The sequence below is a fragment of the Carassius carassius genome, chromosome 18 (assembly GCF_963082965.1).
Source record: "Carassius carassius chromosome 18, fCarCar2.1, whole genome shotgun sequence".
NCBI classification, from domain to species: Eukaryota; Metazoa; Chordata; class Actinopteri; order Cypriniformes; family Cyprinidae; genus Carassius; species Carassius carassius.
The window spans coordinates 7268392-7293090 of NC_081772.1; the positions used below are offsets into that span (position 1 = coordinate 7268392).

The following is a 24699-nucleotide window of genomic DNA, read 5'->3' on the forward strand; positions in this document are numbered from 1 at the left end:
TATTTGAAAGGCAGCATGAACCATAACAGCACACAACTTTACACAACTAATTCACTTTCTGTCCATCTTTACAACAAATCCTCAAACACATTCACAGCACACATTCACACCAGAGACCAGCAAATATCTATTAATAACATCCAAAAAAAGAGACTCAATGAAATATGAGACTCTTCAGTGTGAGTAATAGATTACAAACCAGTTCAGAGTACCTCATTTTTGGGGCTTACATTTATTTCCGAATATATCGCACACTTAGCAAGAGCACAAATTCTGCTTGCTCAATTGCTGCTATCATTTTAAATTGTTGTTTAATTTGTCAATGTCAGATTTAAATCACATTGTTTTGAACTTTTCAATTTGTGCCGTGCCTTTCTCTTATGTTGGTCACATAAAAATAACTTGCACTTAATTTACATTATTTTACATTATCACTATGACAACTGGCTTACCATGATTCACCAATACTTGGCTGTTTTACTCAACAACAGATAATTACTGGACAAAAAGTTTATGTTTTTGGATGATGGTCTCTGGGTATTTAAGACTAATAGACTGACAATAACAAGTGATGTATTTGTGCAGAATATAATACACACTTTCTGATTTGTAAGGCCTTAATTTGAGTAATAAAAACACAGCATACTATAAAGAAATACTGGAGACACTGTAATGCACATGACATATAAACATTCAGTGTAATATGTTTTCATAGTGCTCTGTAGGAAGCAAAATATTAAAAGGATAGTTCACCCAAAAATGTTTTCATTTTTATTTTATATGAACAGACATGAGGATGAGTAAATAATAACAGTTTTTCATTTTTGGGTGAACTGTTCCTTTAAGATTCTTTCAGCTACTTCATTAGAAACCTCAAAGCTTTTTAACAAATATTTAGTTTACAAACTGCAAATGTCCATAGTGTATATTGGTCAATTTAATACATACATTAAGACTAAAGAGTACGATTAAGATCGGTTTCCCTGACAGGTAACGGACGTGTTCGGCACATACATGTAGATGTTTTTTTGGAGATATTCACAGATGGTCATGCTCTTCTGCTGTCCTTCAGCAGTCAGGTGCCCTTAATGCAGTACCTGACAGGAAGTAGCAGGAGTTGGGGTGAGAATCTGCATGTGATCAATCCCTGGATCTCCCAGGCCATGTGAGGGCTGTCTCAAAGCTCCCATTCATGTTGGCCGGACAGCACAGGAGAATGGTGCACATTCAAGATAAGGTTTGGAGGACAGCAATCAGAGCTGCTGAGGGGTGGCCTGCTCCCTGTAGCCTAAAAGTACACGGGCATCAGAGTTCACAAGACAGCTAGTACTGTATATTTACACTACTTGGGTCGGCAATATGTTTTAATGTTTTTGAAAGTCTCTTATGCTTACCAAGGCTGCATTCATTTGATAAAAAAAACAGTAAAAACAGTAATATTGTGAAATAGTATTACAATTCAAAATATATTTAATATATTTCAAAAAGTAACTTATTCCTGTGAGGGCAAAGCAGAATTTTCAGTATCATTACTCTAGTTTCAGTGTCACATAATCCTTCGGAAATCATTCTAATATGATTTGGTGCTCAAACATTTCTTATTATTATCCAGTACTGAAAACAGTTGCGCTGCTAAATCTTTTTTGTGCAAACCATAATTTATTTGAAACTTTTGAAACATTTTAAGTGTCTTTACTGTCACTTTTGCATCAATTTAATGCATACTATCTGAATAAAAGAAAATTGAATAAGACAAGTAAAAGAATTGTGTTCCAAACTTTTGAATGGTATCGTGTACAAGGGCAACTTGAATAGTTGAAATGAATAAATATGGATTGCTTGGCCTAATGGTTAAATATCTGCCATTGTAACTGATCGCTTTTAGGTACTACTGTAGTTGTATAATATAAATTAATAAATATCAGATGAAAAAAAAATAGAACTGTTACTAACTGTTACAACTAACTAAAACAAAATAAGTTTAAGGAAAAAAATACTAAAACTGAAATAAAAATAAATTAATGATAAATATAAATATTTACAAAATCTAATAAAAATGTTAAAAGCACATCAAATAGTATATACATAATACTAAAAAAAATATTCTTTATTTTATATATATATATATATATATATATATATATATATATATATATATGTATATATATATATATATATATATATGTATATATTATATATATATATATATATATATATATATATATATATATATATATATATATACTGTATATAACCAAATAACTGTTTTATTTCTTACAAAAAGCCTAAAGAAAATTTGAAAGCATAGCATGCCTATATATATATATATATATATATATATACATATATATATAAAATAAAGAATATTTGTTTTAGTATTATGTATATACTATTTGAATGAAACTTTATTTTTTATATTTTTATATAAGTTTCAGTTATATATATATATATATGGGGTGACTCAGTTCGGTTTTCATATATATATATCACCTTGAAAACGCCTAGTGGTGTTTGGATTTTAGAGCACTGGATCAGCTGACAAAGCAGTCTTATCTGTGCACTAAAATATCACCCATTTTGCTTTATCTTACAGTATTTATAATGAGATGTAGAATGGGAATAGATTAATGAGTCATGACCTTCTTAAAGCATTGCATTATAACGCAGATGACTCAATGCATTAAAGCTTTCAAATGATCAAGACCCACGCTTCAAATAACTTGCCAATTCTTTTTTGCATGCAAGCCATTTAGTAAACTGTACTGCACACTTTAAGGTAAATATAATTAAATGGATGAACAACTTTAGTTATTTGTTAATATTCATTCCAAACCCGAATTACTTTCTTTCTTAAAGAAAATGATTTTCAGTACGATGAAAATGATTTTTATAAAAAAATGTATTCAAATCTCTTCATTTAATCAGTTGATCCAGTTCACAAAACTGGTCTAAATGACTCTCACTAACTCAGTTATTCAGGTTATTAACAGTCCATAATGCTACTGTATGACTTAAAATGATCCTATACTTATTTATATTTCCACTATTCCTTATTTAATCTTATTATATTAGCCTCATTGTTCATTTCTCAGATCCTTTCATCCCTACATTGTTCAAAATAAACCTTTTGTGTTTCATGAAAAGAAAGAAAATCATACAGGTTTGGATTATGCTTTCTGAGGTGAACTATTACTTTAAAGGCTGCTGTGCAACAAAGCCAAGGCTGCTGAAAGATCCGGTCAAAGGTCTCGTGCGACTGAAGGAGTCTCTGTATTAAGTCGCACTTTGGCAAAGCTTCTTTTCTAATGAGCACTATGGTTCTACTGGCATTTAATGGACAAAAAGTGGATCAAACAGACTGAGAGGAGACTGGCATATGGCAAGTGGTGGGAGGCACATTATGCGAGATGGATCAGAATAAACAGAATGAGAGAAGCCGAGCTTGCAGCATGGGTAGTGATGACGGGCTGAGACGAGTGACCAAACTGTGAGGACAGCAGACATGTGTCAAATATGTTATTGTGTTATGCTACTTTAGGATTTTACCATGTTTTTATTGCATTTAGATTGGTTTTCATTAGTAACATTCATCACATATTTTTTAAGGGTTACATACACACTGCAGATTTGACTATTATTTGATATTTAAATGCAAGAATGAATCCCCTAAATGATCATTCTGTTAAAAAAATCAGCATAGTTTGTCATAATGATAGAGATGTTTTGGCATCTCATGTCTATGAATAGTTATATATTTATATATCATTAAATGTGTATAAAAGTATGAAACTTAATTATGCTAAATTACTTTGTTTTAGCCATATTGAATCCATTAGTGGAAAAGGCAAACTCATAATACATTGCAACAAGCTCAGTAAAAGAAATAAATCCAGTTTATAAGAGATTTTTTACAGATCTATTTAATTCAAAAGAACTAATGCAACACAACTCTTGAATGTTTTGTCACAATTTAATTTCATTTTATAAAATGAAAGGGTCTTTTTGCGTTATATATGAATCATTTTCTGTGGCCATAACCAGATATATAGAAATCTAGATCCAGAATAAGAAGCTAATTCAGATGAGAAAGGATAACTAAATGAATTTATGTTTGCAAAAAACAAAAACAAAAAATTTGAATAAATGAATAAATTAGATTTCAAAATATATTAAAATACTGACTTTAATATGTAACATATGCTGCATTCTGTTTATAATAACATATTTTATTTTTATTAGGTAAATAAAGGGATTATTGATGTGTCTCATGTCTGTGAACAAGAAACTAATATTAAAATAATAATATTTTTTATCTAACATTTGCTGCATCCAAACATTTACATTTGTAATATTTAATGATAATTAATGATAAAGGCCTTATATTCCTAGACATTATTGAGGTTGCAAATGTTGCAAACAAAGAAACATTGCGTTCATAACAAAACACATTTTTTTGCAGTGTAGCTGCAGTATGTATGTAGCCAATGCTATGTTTTATAATATTTGAGACAGGTCTGACTATAAGTTGCGACAAGACAAAAGTCAAATATTACACCTACCTTCAGACACTTCCAATCCAAAAGGTTGTAGCAAAATAATTAAATAATAGATTAGAATTTTGAATCATATGTGTTTAAACATTTAATGATGCTACAAACGTTCCACAGGAAAAACACATGACAAAGTTCTGTGAGTTGCTTCGTCCGCCTCCACAGAACAATTACTGCAGAGCTTTCAATCCACTCCTACCAGCAGACCGCTCTAATAGTCATTGTTCAAAGGATTCTGGCACCTTCTACAGCCCTGGAAGGCGGAGGTGATATTAGAAGGAGTGAGAAACATGTGAGGTTGAACATGAACGGAGCTCACTATGGCCCACAGCAGGGTGACTGCTGAAATCCTGTCATTTTTTACACTTACTACACATATGAAAGGGAAAGTTCACCCAAAAAGGAAAGTTCTGTCATCATTTACTCACCCTCATGTCGTTCCAAAGCCCCGCACATGGCATACAGGAACAAAGTAGGCTAAATCATTTATAAATTTATAAATAAATTTATAAAAGATTTATAAAATTGTCTGCACAGTTTACTAATTCGTTCTCTCGATTTGCTAAATTTGGGGAAGCCGTGGCTTAGTGGTTAGAGAGTATAACTCCTAACCCTAAGGTTGTGAGTTCGAGTCTCGGGCCTGAAATACCACAACTGAGGTGCCCTTGAGCAAGGCACTGAACCCCCAACAGCTCCCCGGGCGCTGCAGCACAAATGGCTGCCCACTGCTCCGGGTGTGTGGCCATGGTGTGTGTGTGTTCAGGGTGTGTGTGTGCGCACTTTGGATGGGTTAAATGCAGAGCATGAATTCTGAGTATGGGTCACCATACTTGGCTGTATGTCACTTCAATAAATCGTGTACATGATTTATAAATTGAGAGAACGAATAAGTAAATTGTGCGGATGATTAAGCAAATCAAGGAAATGAAATAGTAATCGTGTGCACATTTTAGTACATCGAGGGAACAAATTAGTAAATCGTGTGCAGGATTTATTTATTTTTTCATGCATGTGTGGGGCTCCGTATTTGACAGAAAAAAGGAAGAAAGTTATATGGTTTTGGAACAACACGAGGGTAAGTAATGACAGAATATTCATTTTTGGGTGAATTATCCTTTTCTTTTAAATTTACTAAATTTAATGTTCCAGTTTTGCTGGAGATCATTAAAAAGAGGTCTGTGCAATCATGAGCGTTGATTTCCTAAAGTGCATATAGTGTGATTAAAATTCATATTTATTAATTATTTTTAGACATTATTATTATTTTATTTTTTTATTGGTACACGAAAGGAGAATTATTTTAAGAATTTAATTTATTACATTTATTTATTTGGTTTAACAACAGTTTATAATGGCTAAAAATGTCCAGCAAAGGCCTATATATGAATAAATAAACCAAATAAACACTATAAAAGTACAACCCGAATTCAGGAAAAGTTGGGACGTTTTTTAAATTTTAATAAAATGAAAACTAAAAGACTTTCAAATCACATGAGGCAATATTTTATTCACAATAGAACATAGATAACATAGCAAATGTTTAAACTGAGAAAGTTTACAATTTTATGCACAAAATGAGCTCATTTCAATTTTGATTTCTGCTACAGGTCTCAAAATAGTTGGGACGGGGCATGTTTACCATGGTGTAGCATCTCCTTTTCTTTTCAAAACAGTTTGAAGACGTCTGGGCATTGAGGCTATGAGTTGCTGGAGTTTTGCTGTTGGAATTTGGTCCCATTCTTGCCTTATATAGATTTCCAGCTGCTGAAGAGTTCGTGGTCGTCTTTGACGTATTTTTCGTTTAATGATGCGCCAAATGTTCTCTATAGGTGAAAGATCTGGACTGCAGGCAGGCCAGGTTAGCACCCGGACTCTTCTACGACGAAGCCATGCTGTTGTTATAGCTGCAGTATGTGGTTTTGCATTGTCCTGCTGAAATAAACAAGGGCTTCCCTGAAATAGACGTTGTTTGGAGGGAAGCATATGTTGCTCTAAAACCTTTATATACCTTTCAGCATTCACAGAGCCTTCCAAAACATGCAAGCTGCCCATACAGTATGCACTTATGCACCCCCATACCATCAGAGATGCTGGCTTTTGAACTGAACGCTGATAACATGCTGGAAGGTCTCCCTCCTCTTTAGCCCGGAGGACACGGCGTCCGTGATTTCCAACAAGAATGTCAAATTTGGACTCGTCTGACCATAAAACACTATTCCACTTTGAAATAGTCCATTTTAAATGAGCCTTGGCCCACAGGACACGACGACGCTTCTGGACCATGTTCACATATGGCTTCCTTTTTGCATGATAGAGCTTTAGTTGGCATCTGCTGATGGCACGGCGGATTGTGTTTACCGACAGTGGTTTCTGAAAGTATTCCTGGGCCCATTTAGTAATGTCATTGACACAATCATGCCGATGAGTGATGCAGTGTCGTCTGAGAGCCCGAAGACCACGGGCATCCAATAAAGGTCTCCGGCCTTGTCCCTTACGCACAGAGATTTCTCCAGTTTCTCTGAATCTTTTGATGATGTTATGCACTGTAGATGATGAGATTTGCAAAGCCTTTGCAATTTGACGTTGAGGAACATTGTTTTTAAAGTTTTCCACAATTTTTTTACGTCTTTCTTTCTTTTACGTCAGTCTTTCACAGATTGGAGAGCCTCTGCCCATCTTTACTTCTGAGAGACTCTGCTTCTCTAAGACAAAGCTTTTATAGCTAATCATGTTACAGACCTGATATCAATTAACTTAATTAATCACTAGATGTTCTCCCAGCTGAATCTTTTCAAAACTGCTTGCTTTTTTAGCCATTTGTTGCCCCCGTGCCAACTTTTTTGAGACCTGTAGCAGGCATTACATTTTAAATTAGCTAATTAAGTGGATAAAAGTGTAAAATTTCTCAGTTTAAACATTTGCTACGTTATCTATGTTCTATTGTGAATAAAATATTGGCTCATGTGATTTGAAATTCCTTTAGTTTTCATTTTATTAAAATTTTAAAAACGTCCCATTTTTTCCGGAATTCGGGTTGTATTAAAGTGGTTAATACTCTTGGGTTCCACAAGAAAACATATATATGTGCTAATATATATGATCTTCCATGACAACCAAAAATATATATATATATAAAAAGTGCTTGTAGTGGTATTATCGAGGAATACTCACTTGCCAGAATGACCATGTCCATTCCCCAAAATATGCTCATGATCCAGCCCACCATGACAATGGCTGTGATGATCTGGATGAAGGCAGCTGCGATGTTCAGCCAGAAAACACAGCACATGTGCCTGTCGGGAAGATCTGTCCTCGCTCCGCACAGAACCGTGAAGGCTGAGACGAATGTACCTGTCACAAAAATACAGTGAAATTCTTTCAGCATGGGACGATATGATCCTCTTCTGTGGTTAAAATGGTTAACACATGCAATATGACCTCAGTCTTGATCTCAGCTTAAAACCACCTGCTGTAATGATATCATTCATCATGGTGTGATTTATATTGTACATTACAGAAAGATCAAGACATAAACATGGCATAAAATATTAACAGAGGAGCTTGGAAATAAATTAACATGATGATTTTAATAGCAGTCAGTGTCAGATATGCCTGTAGCTTTTCTTACATCTGTGGTCTGGATGAAATCAATGTTTGTACTGTGTTTAAAATATTGTACATTTTGGTCTATCATCACACTTCTGATAACTTACAATACTGCACAAGTCATATGGAATACAAATATGTTTCCTTTTTGTCTTTTTTAGACAATATTCATTATGAACTGTTGCTGTGTGAACAATATCTCAAAAATATCAATAATCTTTAAAATTTCTAGAACAATATGAATGTGAATAATAACAGGATTTTCATTTTTGCTTGATTAAGGTGAACGTCTCAGGTTACGAATGTAACCATGGTTCCCTGAGAGGGAACGAGACACTGCGTCCTCTGAGGGGACACTATGGGGAACACCTCGTCGTGACCCGTGTCTGAAGCATACTTTGAAAAACGCCAACGTGTTGGCCGGCGACAGCCTCTGACGTCACTACCAGCGCGACGTAGGACCCGTCAATATCTTCTTCGTGAAGCTTGCGTCCGAAGCATGGCAGGGAGCTAGAGGACGCAGTGTCTCGTTCCCTCTCAGGGAACCATGGTTACATTCATAACCTGAGACGTTCCCTTTCAAGGGAACTTCGAACTGCGTCCTCTGAGGGGACACTATGGGGAACAGTATACCCACGCCGCCATGCTGAGGGGAGTGCAGACCAGAATCATGGCAAACACTAAGTACCAACTCTACCGCTTTTCTCTTCACCGGGAGTCGCCCCTGGGACGGTCTGACAGCTGCCTTATGACATTATCCCTTACGGCCAAAGGCCTAAGCTACATACCCAACTTATCCTGTAGGGCCCTGGCCCGGGGTAGAGCTAAAGGCATGGAATCACAGAGATTCCTTTAAAGGGATACGGCTAAAAGCCTGGCACTTTCCTCTACCAAGTCTTTGCCTGTCACACAGGGGGCTACTGCTAGCTTTCGCAAAAACCTGCCAAAAGGGCTGTCCCCACAGCACTCTAGTAGCGGCGCCCTGTTCTAGATAGGTATCCGAGGATACCTAGGTGGAGTGGTGCCCAAGATGAACGGGGCTTAAACCAACTCAAGAAAGGGCACGAAGCAGCAGCGCGAAGCCCTTACCATCTAGGGATTTTAGAAAGAACGCAGAGACTAGCGTGCGAACTTACCACAATGTGGATTTTAGAAAGTGCGCAAAGACTCCCGTGCACACTTACCATAACATGGATTTAAAATACTGTTCTAAGGAGGGGTTCTCGTGGGACTCTGTCAGAGCAGCTCGTAGAAGAATGGCCCGGGAGCAGAGCAATTGGAGGCCTCAGCCCCTGCCCCAGCAGGATGCCTGCTCTCACAGAGCGTCTCAAACAGTATGTGGTACTGGAGCGCTCTGAAGAACCGGGAATCAGTCTCCCAAGAGAGGAAGACTCCGAGCTCCGAGCAGCATGCTCATAGGTGACCCTTTCAGAAAAGGGGAGCGCTGCTGAACTACCCGAGAATTGCCCACACAGCCCCCCCAAGTTCAGGGGGCTTGGGGTGTACAATAAGTACACACCGGTTGGATGAAGCCCAAGGAACACCGGGGCGAATCATCCCGAGAAAGGGAACGAAGCGGAGCGCGTAACCCTTACCATACAGGATTTTAGAAAGTGCGCAGAGTCTTGCGTGCACACTTACCACTTTACGTGGATTTCAGAAAGTGCGCAGAGTCTTGCGTGCACACTTACCACTTTACATGGATTTCAGACAGTGCACAAAGCGTTAACGTGCACACTGACCACCATGTGGATTTGAGAAAGTACACAGGCAAGCGTGTGTACTGAAAGGTTACCTGACAACCACAGTATGTGGGAGCTCACATTCAGAGAGGCCTGTGAAGCCTTCTACCTGATAACCACAATATGTGGGAGTTCACCTACAGAGAGGCCTAGAGAGGCCTACTATCTGTTGACAGATAACCACCTCAGTGGAAACTGAAAGCAATATGGAACTCAACTCCAGGGAGGCCTGGTGAGGCCTACTACCTGACAACCACAAATCGCGGGAGCTCGTTTTTTAGGAAACGCACAGTATGTGGGAGCTAAATCTCCAGGGAGGCCTGGTGAGGCCTACTACCTGGCAACCACAGCATGTGGGAGCTCGTCTTCAGAGAGACCTGATGAAGCCTACTATCTGAAAACCACAATGTGCTATTTAGTGGAACGCACAATATGTGGGAGCTAAATCTCCAGGGAGGCCTGGTGAGGCCTACTACCTGGCAACCACAGTATGTGGGAGCTTGTCTTCAGAGAGACCTGATGAAGCCTACTATCTGAAAACCACAATGTGCTATTCCGTAGAAACGCATAGTATGTGGGAGCTAAATCTCCAGGGAGGCCTGGTGAGGCCTACTACCTGGCAACCACAGTATGTGGGAGCTCGTCTTCAGAGAGACCTGGTGAAGCCTACTATCTGAAAAAGCCACAATATGCTATTCTGTGGAAACGCATAGTATGTGGGAGCTAAATCTCCAGGGAGGCCTGGTGAGGCCTACTACCTGGCAACCACAGTATGTGGGAGCTCGTCTTCAGAGAGACCTGGTGAAGCCTACTATCTGAAAAAGCCACAACATGCTATTCCGTGGAAACGCATAGTATGTGGGAGCTAAATCTCCAGGGAGGCCTGGTGAGGCCTACTACCTGGCGACCACCGAACGTGGGAGCTCACCTTCAGAGAGACCTGGTGAAGCCTACTATCTGAAAACCACAATATGCTATTTAGTGGAGACGCACCGTATGTGGGAGCCAAATCTCCAGGGAGGCCTGGTGAGGCCTACTACCTGGCAACCACAGTATGTGGGAGCTCACCATCAGGGAGGCCTGATGAAGCCTACCACCTGATAACCACAATATGTGGGAGTCCACCCAGCCCCTCATGTTAAGGGAAGCGATGCTTGAGGTGTATAACAAATACACACTGGTTGAATGAAGCCCATGGAACCCAGGGCTAATCATCACAAGAAAGGGAACGAAGCGAAGCGCGTAACCCCTACCATACAGGATTTTAGAAAGTGCGCAAAGTCATGCGTGCACACTTACCACTTTATGTGGATTTCAGAAAGTGCGCAGAGTCTTGCGTGCACACTTACCACTTTACGTGGATTTCAGACAGTGCGCAAAGCGTTAACGTGCACACTGACCACTATGTGGCTTTGAGAAAGTACACAGGCAAGCGTGTGTACAGAGAGGTTCCCAAGCATCGCAGAGGCGCTGGATCGCACGGGAGCGGTGAGCTCCAACCCTCTTTTCTAGGCGAGGGGAGCATCACCTGAGGCAGTAAATACAGAGCTTCTTGCCGTAACCACCACCTCCCCGGATGCGCCAGGCGGCCCCTCAGGGTGACCTGGACGGACATCTATGGAATTCCCTGCAGTGCTGTGCCAATTCTTTGGCCACCTAGCTACTGTAAAGGAAACTCACAGAGATTGTTAGTAGACATATAACCACCAGCAACATAACGTCCATAAACAGGTAGAGCAAGGGTTACCTACTCACCCACCCTCCTGTACTGGAGTCCCGCTGCGGGGCGCCCCCTTCTGGTCCGGACCGTCAGTAAGGCGGTTGCTATGAACATAGAACCAACCAAAACATCATAGGTCCAGAAAGGAGACTGTTATGTGAGAGACCGTCCACCTAACCTCGATCAGGTGGAAAGCTGGTGGCTACAGGGGAATTAGGCAGGGGAGGACAAAAAACAGAGGTTAAAAACATCCGGAGCTACTAGGTCATCCTACCGCTCTGACCCGGGGCGAGGACGCTGCCTCATCCGAATCACGTCCCTCAGACCCTGCTTACCGCTCCGTGACCCGCGGTTCCTCTTGCCCCTGCCCTTAGGCGGGGGAGGAGCGCGAGCCGCAACACTAGCCTTCTGCGCCCTTCAACGACCCTCAGATCGAGATGGGCCAGGACCCCTGAGTTGCTCGGGCTCGGACCTGGACCTTCGTGGAATGAAGGATTTAAAGGCCGCTGAGCGCGCCCTTGCCTCCCTGAACTTCCCGACTACCATCTTGACGGAGGTACCAAAAAGCTCAGAAGGCGAGACCGGAGCATCGAGAAGAAACCCCCTTTCTTCCTTCCCGATGTCAGCCAGGTTCACCCACAGATGTCTCTCCGTCACCACCATGGCCGCCATAGACCTGCCCATGGCGGAGGCGGCCTGCTGGGTAGCTCGGAGAGAGAGGTCTGTGGTGCGGCGCAGCTCGGCTACCTGGTCAGGTGAAAGGCCCTCACCTGTATCCAGGTCCTTCAGCAGGTCAGCCTGGTAGGCCTGGAGCACCGCCATCGTGTGCAGTGAAGCCACAGCCTGACCGGCTGCCGCGTATGACCTGCCATTTAAGCGGGATGTATCTTGGAGGGGCTTAGATGGCAAAGCGGGAGATTTAAGAGAGGATGTTTGCCCCACAGAGAGATAGCAAGCCAGCGTCTCTTCTACAGGGGGCATCCTCTCATAGCCGTTCTCATGCAAGCCCTCGATATTAGCATAGCTCGTATGCTGAAACCGGTGGATGCGAGAGGAAAACGGCCTCTTCCATTCCTTTTCGACTTCTGCATGTAAGTCAGGCAAGAATGGAAGGCTCACCTGGGCTGGAGGGCTATGGTCAGACAAGTACCGCTCAGCGAGGCGACCTCGTGGCGCCACCTTGCTGGCATGCTTCCATGGCAAATCTAATTTTGCCGTGGCGCGATCCATAACCTCTAACAGCTCCTCATACGTGGGACAGGAGGATTGAGAAGGCTCAGCCTCAGCTTCTTCACCACTCTCAGACATCTCCTGCTCTTCCTGGGTAGAACCCAGCAGAGCACTAACTTCAGTGTCAGAATGGGTTAATGATACCACATCTGCCTCCCGAAGTTCGCTCTCGTTCGCCGCCGGAGAGTGTGAAAAGGAAGGTCCCTCTCTACACCCCTCAGCGAGATCCATTTGTGATCCCCACGAGCTCATTCTCCTCCGTGCCTCGGCAACGGCGGGACCTGAGCCGCGGGATCCAGATGGCTGTCCCTCTTTCCTCGAAAAGAGAGACAAACGAGAGTGGAGCTTTCTCAGAGAGAAACGCTCGCAGTGCACGCAGACCGCCCCCTCAAGGACATCGCGCGCGTGCTCTTCGCCCAAACAAGAGACACAAAGAGTGTGCGTGTCATCGGGTGTCAGATAACGCTGACACGGATGCACACACTGTCTAAACGCCTTGCTAGTGGAAGCCATGATGAAAACAGTAATAGATCGCTCTTACCGTTTTGGTCGTTTCTCAGATGCACGCTTCAAACAAAACAGTCAACTGAAGACGAAGAAGATATTGACGGGTCCTACGGGCGCATATTTATAGTCGCGCTGGTAGTGACGTCAGAGGCTGTCGCCGGCCAACACGTTGGCGTTTTTCAAAGTATGCTTCAGACACGGGTCACGACGAGGTGTTCCCCATAGTGTCCCCTCAGAGGACGCAGTTCGAAGTTCCCTTGAAAGGGAACTTAAAGTTAGCGCAAATGTACCTTTTTATTATGTATTTATTATTAAAATGTATTTACAAGTAAAAAAGGAAATTTAACAAGAATAAGGGCAGGGACTGGTTTTAACTTTTAATTGACTGGAAGATTAAAACTGCGCTTTATAGCTGGATGGAGTCAGACTGAATGTGAACAAAAATAGCTATTTAGCTATTGGTTTGTTATGAATGACATCAGCTTTGGTTAAATATATATAAAAAAATATTAAAATATGCTTTTCTGATCTTCCACAGATCTGTAGGACTTGTCTGAAGAAGAGTCTTTGGGAACTTTTGGGAACTTTAACCAACATGGTACTGTAACCTGCCAAGACAAGATACATTTTTCATTGCTTTTAGCAATTAGGTTATGAATAGCTTTCCATATTTGTAAGGCCGATAAGCATAAGTCACACTGAAGGAGTCTGAGCGAGCAAGCACTAGTGTTATCACAATAATAGATTCTAATGGGGAGGACAGCAGCCGAACATTAGCATATCCCACAAAACTGATGAGTCTCCTTAAATGTTCTTTATTCAGCCCGGATACAGCCTGTTATTTAGTTATCAGTCTGCTGCTATGAAATGTTTAGCTGTTATTGAGAAGAACTGGGACAGAACCTCTTTTGGAAGGGGCTTTGCAAGTAGAGAAGGGTAAAAAAAATTACTTTTCACAGTGTTTTATTCGCACGGCTGATATACAAACAATACACTTACAGAACTGCGCCTAAAAGCAGACAGCTTACAATAAACACCAAGAAAATTACTGAGCGAATGTAGGAAGTGGAAAAAGGCATAATTTTCTAAGTCCCTTGACTTGAGGAGGAGATATGTGTAAGCGTTCTCATTCTTCTCCAAGGCAGTTGCTTGACTGGTGAATGCAGCCCTTGAAGTAAGCCTAGATGAAATAATACCTCTAAAAATGTAATTTATTCCTGTTAATTTTTAAGCTGAATTTTCAAAAGCCACAAACAAATGAATGAATGCTCCAGTCTTTAGTCTTACATGGCCCTTCAGAAATCATTGTAATATACTGATTGGGTGCTCAAGAAACATTTATTATCATCATCATGTTGTGCTCCTTAATATTTTTGTGGAAACTGATATTTTTTTCAGGCTTTGCTTAACAGAATGTTCAAAAGAGCAGCAATTATTTGAAATGGTAATCTTTTATAACATTATAAATGTATTTTTTGTCACTTGTCACTGTTGAATATAAGTATAAATTTTTTTTACCAAATCTTACTGACACCAAACTTTTTAGTGGTAGTGAATACAGTATATAAACTGAAATCAAATTGAAATATGTTGAATATAAATTGATAAATGTACAGACGGATGGACAGGCAGACAAACAGATGACCAGACAAACAGACGGTCAGACAGATCAACTTTTGACCAGGATGAAAGAACATCATTTACCAGAATGCAGTACATGTGTTATTTTCATTATTCTTTGACATATATATATTTTTAATTCATCTTCCTATCATTTAAATTCCAATTCAGCTTACTCTAGGGTTCATAAATTCACAATGAATCGAAAGGGAGCCAGTTCTTCTGTCCTGAATCTTGCTTTGCCACCCATCCGTTGCTATTTCCGTCAGCATGGTTGAGTTAACACTGCTCAGGTCATGCCAAACAGAGCCTTGGGTGTTTGTAGCAGCCTAATTTAAGTGAATGAGGCAAGGACCCCCACTCCACCATATTATCACACACACACACACACACACACACACACACACACACACACACACACACACACACACACACACACACACACACACACACACACACACACACACACACACACACACACACACGCACGACAAATCAACTGTACAACCTCACATCAGGGTGTCAACAATGCTTTCTACCTGTCAAACTGCTTGGAAACAGCACTGGAAACCAAGGCCACTGTCTGCTTGCATATGCCACACCAGACGGCCACATCACATGAACACATTCACACTTTTTTTTCTCTATGAAGAAGGGATGCTTGAAGATAAGATACAGTAGGGTGGTGAGGGGTCCTAGTCCCTGCACATTAGGCTCACAATCACTATAATTTTCCTCAGCCTTCCTCATATGCGCCCCATTGCCAGTGTGGGAGGTTAATTATCCCATTCAGTTCCTTTTCTTCTGAAAGAGACAAATGTTGCTAGGAGAGTGTGTGTGTGGAGGTTCTTGGGTGCCGATGTAATTTTTTAGTACTCTAGGGTGTTTTAAACCTATGCACTGTACACACATAATTGTGTAGACCCTTGAGGCTGCAAGGAATGGAATTCAGTTTTCTTCTCTCCCATTTTCCATCGTCTTCAGACTGGATACTAGTGGATGCACCATTCAGTATTTTTCAGGAAGTCATTCACAAGACTCCTCACTTGTTGATTGCACACATTGATTGAGTTTCTTCAAGTCAGAAAGCATGTTTCGTCAAACCATTGGATAAAACAGGAGAGAGCCTAAAGAGGTTATAACACTATTCAAAATCTTCATAGAGATATTGAAGTTTTTGCAATAAGGAATAAACATTCACAAAAGACCATACAACTGCCATCACTTCATAATCCAACCTGAAAGGCTAATTTGCGACTCTGAAATTCTATTTTACAATAGTAGTTTTTGATTTATGAGTAAAAAGTGTGGGGTAAGTAAGAAATAAAGAAATTTTAAAATAAATGAATGCTTATATTCAGCAAGGACCCATTAAATTGATGAAAGTGACAGTACAGACATTTATAATGTTATAAAAGATTTCTATTTTAAACAAATGCTGTTTATTTACTTTAACTTTATATTAATAAAAAAATCCTGAAAAATATATCACCTTCTCCACAAAAATATTAAGCATTACAACTGTTTTCAACATTACTAATAATAAAAAAATATTTTCTTTAAGCAGCAAATCAGCATTTTAGAATGATTTCTGAAGGATCACATGACACTGAAGACTGGAGTAATGATGCTGAAAATTCAGCTTTGCTACCACAGCAATAAATTACATGTATTTAATATTTTATTACTGTTTTGCTGTATTTTGATTAAATAAGCCAGTAGCATATGATTGTGTGTATTTTTTTGAGGGAATCCATGGCTCGAAAATGTTAATGAAAACAGGAATCAAGTAAATGTTAGTTTTTGTAAGCTAGTGGAAGTGTATGTCTTATTTTTTTAAATGCATATGGAGAAAATCAAACACTGTGTACACACAGCACCTCTCTAACATTAACCATGCACGCTGTGTTTGGACCACAGGTGGCAACTAAAGGCCCGAGAGCTTCATGTATAACAGTCATTTTGAAAGCTAGGTGAAGGATTGGCCTCAAGGTAGGCCTAAAGAAATTTAAAATTCCATAACAGCTCTGCAGCCTCTATTTAAAACAGCTCAAGGATGAGAGCCAAGACAGCTTGCGAGGAGACACAACAAAGTCAGTCTGACTGCCTGCAGCCATCGCAGTTTTCAGCCATTCTGCGAGGAGCTGATTACTCATCAGTCATTTACTGGCTGTTCAATCCATTCCTCAGAGAGAGTCATTTGGGTAAACACTGTCTTTTATCAGGCTCACATGCAGCCTTTAAAGCGACAATTTCACTTGGAGTGACTGAGCCTTGAGAAGATCAAAATGATTAAAAATCATGCTAGAACATTTTGTTGTATGAAAAACCTCATAAGGGGAAAAACTTGAGTCATTTTCATTTCCCCAAAAGTTACAATTTGAAATGAACTTGTGCCTTATTGCCAAATCATACAATCAAATTTTTCTGTTCACTAATTTACCGTTTATTGCTAATGTAGACTTGGTCATTAATCACACTGCAAATCTTATGTAATCTGAAGCAAGAGCATTAGTGTAATTTGTTATCGGGTGTCTCTGCTGATTGCCACAGTGCAGCTGTATTAAAAATGAGACCAATAACAGTCTCTGAATGATGTCATCTCATTTTAAAGAGACCGTCTGTATAAAATTAGAGGTTACAGTGCTCAGTGGTCTACTATCTGTTGCCACAAACATAAATATATACCCATGGAACATCATCAAAAGCTGAGAGGAAAGTTCTTAATTGAACTTCGTACATACTTAAAAATGTATTTGATTTCAGACTCATCTTAAATTTGCATTGCAAAGCTTTGAATATGTTAACACAATGAAAAGAGTAAAGTAAAAACACCAAATTAGAGCACCACTACACTGTTGACCTCTGCAGTCAGTTTATTTTTAGCTTGAATCCACAAGAGAGTTAAGGTCCTATACAATAGTCCTCTGCCTGACAGTCACAGGCTCTTCTGAATGTCTGTTTCTTTTCTCTGTAATTCCGTCTGCTTAAAATATTATTCAATATGACCATACTTAATTGTTTTGCCTGTTTATGTGCACTTTGAAGGACACTCATGGACTGAATTAATTTGCATTACAGTATCTACCTCTTTCAATCTTAGCGGAGACAGGCAGGCAGGCTTCTGCTAGTATCTGCTGTCATGGAAACTAGAAGAGCACCAGGGCTAAAGTGATAGGTTTAGTTCAAAGAGTGCTGGGATAGCATCGACATGAGCAACACAAATAGTTTAAACCATTCTGATCTGCACCTAAACCAGCTGGCCAACCAGTTAAACCAGTAGAAGACCATGAACCAACTTTTTATTATTACCAGGGTTATCAGTAAAAAGACTTCTGTCAAAACTGTGGTTACTGTGATTTACTGTACATTCCTGGTTGGGTAAAAATATCTCACGAAATGTTTCTGTTTTCTGAATGCATAAATGCATCTGAAGTGGTCGACTTTTGTCTTTTCTTTGCACTTCAAACACTCACATTTCAAATGATACTCCATTTCAAACAAGGGTTTGTATGATGTTCACTACATATTTCCCTCTATTTGTGAACTAAAAATGGAAAGCTTAGAAGAATATTTTATTATTTTATTAATCTTCCTTTGTATGTATTAAATGCCAGAAATCTGCATGCTCACCACAAAATTTATATTTTTTCCCCTTGTGAAAAAACCTCCCAGATTCATACCAGGGCAAGATGAAAAATCACCAGTTTTCCTCTTTTAGACATTGAGAAACTAATTTCTTCGGATGAAATTCCCTCTATATCCGATTACATCTAAACCAAATATATTTTTGAAAAGGTTACATTTTGTTCCACACAAAGCGAAATAAAACAAGATTTTTCTTGTATGCCTGAACAAATGAGCATGCAAGCCTAAAACAAAACAGCTGTGAATCCAACTGTCAAAATAATTTTGATGCCACAGATTTTCAGAATGACTGACATCATAAAGGAAAAAAGATGCCAGTCAGGAGGTTTGAGTCCAATGTAGCAATTTAATTTTAAATCTGCAGTGTTGGATAGAAAAAAACTGTTTAGAGAGTTTTACTAAACTGCAGTTCACAGAGATTCAACACAGGCAATGCAGTCTGGGATATGAAGTTCTTCCACCCTGGTCCACAAAAGATAATTTATTAAATATAATATGATATTAAGCCATCCATCCATCCAACAGCAAAATTCAAAGTTTGTCCTAATAAACTTTGCTGTTTTAGATCAAATTTATAGTTACAAATTTCTTTTTTACTTCATTCAAATTCCAAATTGTCAGAAGAAAACATTTTTAGGTTTGTTTGGTTGCAGCATCTGAAGCAACTTATTTAAAAGTATGCTTATTGCATTATTAGTGTAAAGCACCCAGATGCCCAGCTCCGTCATTGTTTTGACATGAAATCTATTAATAACACCCTCAATGTTTGCACATGCAAATTAGCATGATTTGATGATTTTAATCTAAATTCATCTGGCACCCAACACATGCCCTGCAAAGTATCTGCAATTAAAGTTGAGGAGAGCATGTTGTCAAGCATGACTCTCTAACTAGAGTGGTAATGGTCTCTGACAACACGAGTGCAGACAGTGTGCTCAAGAGAGCCCCATTTGGCTACTGGCATCTTCCCTTCATCATCGTCATCCAAACATGGGCTCTCTTGTCATAATATTCCACTTTAGTTTATGTATGAGCAACTCCACAGCAGACAGGAGCTCAGTAAAACATACCCCTGTGCAGAGATGATACGAGACAAGAACATAACTGCCTGCAGAATGCATGTTTCATACTGAATGCTTGCGTCCTCCAAAAGCACTCCATGTCCTCCAGACTCCAGAGGGACTGGCCGAAACTTGAGGAGGAAAGGCTATGCTAAAGTGGACTGCAAGATGAGATGACTTGAGGCACAGGTCCAATAGGGCTATCCTGATGGATGAAACCAATATTGACACAAATACCAGAGGGCCACAAGTGACTGAGTGATGCAGTCACCAGGTTGAATACTGTATGTTCAATCTAACTGCAACTGTCAGAGATTGATCTAAGCTCTGCAAATGTCCCGGATGCATAAGTCTGGACAAAGATCCCATAGAGGAGCCACATATTTCCCATGCCCTGGTATCAGCACAAAAAAAGTAGGGCTGGGTTGACAATATTTAGTACCAGATTTTAAAGGTGCAGTAAGTAATTTCTAAGAAAACGCTGTTGTTATATGAAATCACCAGTACAAGCACGCCCCTACCAAAGGATCATAGCTGTCTTGAAAGGTCCGCCCCAAATGTACAAACATGCTATTTACTTACTAAAGTGTGTTTTGGTGCTTTGTCCAATTCACTTTCAAGAGTGTTTCTCAGAAATCAATGCACCTTTAATTGATTCACATTTTGACAAACCAATATCAAAATAATGTGACATGACCGATTGCAGTAGCTCCGCAGTTCAAGTGGCACTGTAGAGACGAACAAATCATTTCTTTCTTTTTCTACTAGTTATAGTATAAAATAAAAATGAATGATCATCAGAATGTATATATATATATATATATATATATATATATATATATATATATATATATATATATATATATATATATATATATATATATAAATGTACAACTATTTAAATGTATCACATCTCATATAATCCGTCAATGTGTTACGTAACATTACATTTACCTCAGAAAAGACACTCAATCCACAAACCTGTTATTGATGTCTCATTTATTGCATGTTTTAATAAATTTTCATGAAAAAAAGTTATGACAACCACAGTTTAAATGTTTATTTTTTTAACAATGAATTGGGGTACTAAATATCATTTAAAAATGTATTTTAAAAACTGTCTTAGTTATATGTTAAATATTTGTATGCATCTAAATAAACTGAATAAATACATCCAAAATATCTAAATATATCCCAAAAAATTTGAAATCCGAATTAAATAGATAATCTGTGTCTGTGTAAGTATCCATAACTGTGGGGTTAAAAGGAAGAGATATCTGATGTACTGCATGATCCATAAAAGACGAGGGAGCCAAAGGGTATCCGCTCACCTATCAAGACGATACACTTAGCTCAGATTAGAAGTGTTCAGAGTAAAGTTTCAGCAAAATGCTTTTGAATTGAAAGACTTTGGTGCAAAATAACAAGGAGTATTCTTTTGTTACTATTTCTAGCATATTTCAAAGACATTCCCTGAGGTCATGCTTCCCAGCCTTACTAGACATAAGGGAGATCAATATTCTTCTGCCATGTGTGCTTTTATGCTTTGAAAATTGCAAGCTAAAAAGTGATGCTTTAAATGTGTAGTGTCACTAAAATTATTAAAGAGAACTATTTCAAATGATCCATTTGGTCTTTGAAGATTGACATCATTGCATAATCTATTGGCAATTAAGAAAAGAGGCATATTAGATGAAAAAAGACAGTCACACAAGCTGATCACATACATGAAAAAATACCAGAGATGAACAATTACTTAGACTGAACTAACATGACCGAGAATCAAGTTGGAAATGAAAATATCAAGTTGGACAAATGGACTGGCTAGGAAGGAGAAAAGGTCAAGTTATTAATCAGGGTAATGGAGTGGATGAAATTTATTTATGATCTTCTTGATTAACTGTTCTGGTATGGATCTGGTGATGGATCTGTTACCACACTTCAAAAACTGGACATGAGCTGAAAAAAAAAAATCGAATTGAATCTTGACTTAAATGTCAGTGAAAAACACGATCTGTTCCTGTTACCATCCAGATAATCCAAGTGTATTTTTGTGCTTTGTGGCTCAATAAGAAATAAGGTCGTTTATGATCATAAAAAATAATCAAGTTTAAAACACATATGTCAGGATGTTAGAAATATAATATTTTAATTAACATTGATTTTATTCATTTTTTAAAAGCAATTTAACAAAAATGACTTAAACGTAAATTAGGTAATAACATATATTTCTTACACTTTGACTACAGTGTAAGCATATTAATCATTATATCATGCATTTTTAAATCACCAGCCGAAATATTATAGCATTTTCTTTGGGTTTTACCATTTGACAACTTGAACTAACCATGATATAATTTCCTGTTTATGATATAATTTCACGATTCATTATATAATTTCACATGACAAAAATGGCTTTCTGCATGTTGCTTCTGTCACTTTTATCCATTTTCCTAAACAATAATAACACCATTAGCCAACATACTCAAAGGTCATCCTGTTGAGATTTTCAGCCTTTTGATGAGTCTTTTTCATCATTGTACCACCCACATGGGTGACCTCATGCCCCGCAAACACATAAAAATAGATTTTAATTCAGAAATTGAAAACATTTTCAATGAAGGTGAATCCATTTGTTTGCATGAACTGCATTTTTTTGTTTTGTTGTGGAAAGTAATAGACACTGACAAAAAAAATAACCTCACGTCACTGACCCATATACAAAAATATCACCCAAAAAATAGAAACACATGAAGGAATGCATGAATGAAACAAATAAAATAAGCCTTGCTCAAAGTATTTATACATTCCAATCACAAATGGAAAGCATAAACAAAAAGTATAAGTAATATAATATACCTATGTATTACTTAAACTGTATAAGAATGTAAGTTTTTAAGGAAATTTAAATGACTTAAGCGCGTACTGAATGAACTTGTTGATGGAATGCAGTTCGTTTCGGGTGTAGTGTTATATCTCGCCGGTGGTTGTGTGTATATGAGCGAATCTCCTCCTCGTACTCACCCAGTCCGGGCACAAATGTGTTGAGGAACAGGCAGATGACAGCTACTGGGAAAGGCATATAGGGGATGGCAGCGCGTAAAGCTCCTTTCTTTTCCCTGACTTGAACAACAACTCCGCTGGTAGAAGAAGAAACTCCTTTTTCGTTCATTTCTGTGTCTTTCTGGTCCATTTCCCGATTTTCTAAACAATTACAAAGCTTGAAATCCTTGTTTTGGTTTGTACTGGACACTATCAGGCGCGAGCGCAAGCTTTGTGTTGAAATGAGTGCGCGCAGTGAACGGTAGGCGTCACACTTACTACTGTCTTTGCTACTGTGTCAGTGAGCAATAGTAGGTCGTTACACAATAGATTTAAAGGCACAGTGGTGAATTTAACAGATTTAATCGACAGATTATAACTGGATTATACCGATTGCTCGAAATATTACTGATATCCAGTAAATGTTTATGCTCAGTGTTTCGCTGTCAGAATTTTATATCACCTACTTCTTCTGAAACTTTATCTGCCGGTATTGCTCTTGAACAATTATTAGCCTACTAAAAAAAATGATACAATTATTAGATAATTTAAAAAAATATAAATTGTGTTTATTTTTTGTCCTGTTGATTTTATTTTCCCCTTTTAAACCACATTCTCCCTTTGCCTCCTCTTGGAAAATTCACTTGCTGTTTATACAGAAGAATAGTCTTTGGTGAGCCATGGCCTGTCACTGACAGTTTCTGAAAATGGCGATGTGTTGCACCTTGACTCAAAAGGCCATCAGAAGCCAGAGCCGTCACAATGAACCAAACGACAAATCAAAACCATCTGGGCCTGTTGTGTCAGCAGCTGTGGGTCTGAAGTATGGAGGTAAATCAGTAGCTAAACTCGAGAGGTTGAAGATCTGAATGTGAGAACTTGTCATATTAATATTTGTATTTGTAAATTAAAATTTACACTCACAGCTCTGATGTGAAAAGTTGAATCTTTCAATTTGCACACACAGACAATGATCAAAACACCCGTGTTTTGAATTGGAAGTTGTAGATTAATAGTTACAAATGTGTAGAATGACATTCACACAAAGAAAATGACATACACACATGTTTACTACATATTTACTTTTGCACTTTACTTCAGTTTCGCTGCACAACGTCAAGTCGGCACTTACAACCTCTCAGATCTGGAAGTACAAGTTCAAATCCTAGCGCTCTGACTTTTGCTACTCTTTTTGCGCTATTCTGTTGCAAAACTCACTTGTGCACTTGTATATGCAGATGTGAGAGAGCAGAGCTGGGGGCGGGGCTTTGGTGCGAATGAAGACATTTTATTGGTCGATGCCCGACCAATGAACAACGCCAACTGTTTTCACTGAATATCCTTAGCTTTGACAGGATTTTAAGACACTGCATTAATTTTGCCATTCAGGTATTATCTAGTAGACAAATAATGCAACATATTTTATATGTATATCCCACTGCATATTGCAGAGTAAACTCGCTGTACCAGAACATGCTTTGATCTCACCGGCACGCGGTCACGTGGTTCATGGAGCTATCAATAGTACTAAACTAAACGTTTAGTCAATATGTTTGAAATGTATTAAATGGGACAGACAGTAGTTTCATTATATTTGCAGCGATTTCTAGTAATTTGTAACACATAAAGTGCATTAATTATGCATGGATAACTACGATGACTAATGACTATGATGACTAATGACTATGATGACTAATGACAATAGCATTTTATACTGGAAAATGGAACAGCATTATGTTCTCATACTCCTCCTTGGCAGTTAAATGTGACTAAACAATTAAGTGTAACTTTTAACCAATAAAATAACTGTACTACATGTTAACTCAGTCCTGTTTAGTTAATTTGAAGAGATCATGGTACTAAATAATATGCGCAATAATTAAGATCCATGAATGACCATTTGAAATATAACATTTTCTAATATGGTTATTATTTATACTACAATAACTGTAGTATTTAGGTTTAAATTCCAG

At 38.7% G+C, this 24699-nt stretch overlaps 1 protein-coding gene across 1 annotated transcript; it reads right to left on the reverse strand.

The window, feature by feature from the left end:
* Nucleotides 1-436: 436 nt before the first annotated feature.
* On the reverse strand, nt 437-22994 carry LOC132092241 (protein stum homolog). The gene is made up of 3 exons (XM_059498404.1): nt 22709-22994; nt 7722-7901; nt 437-1288 (listed from the first exon to the last, which is right to left on the reverse strand). The coding sequence occupies exons 1-3, from the start codon at nt 22875-22877 to the stop codon at nt 1254-1256; spliced, it is 384 nt and encodes a 127-aa protein (XP_059354387.1). The 5' UTR covers nt 22878-22994; the 3' UTR covers nt 437-1253.
* Nucleotides 22995-24699: the final 1705 nt, after the last annotated feature.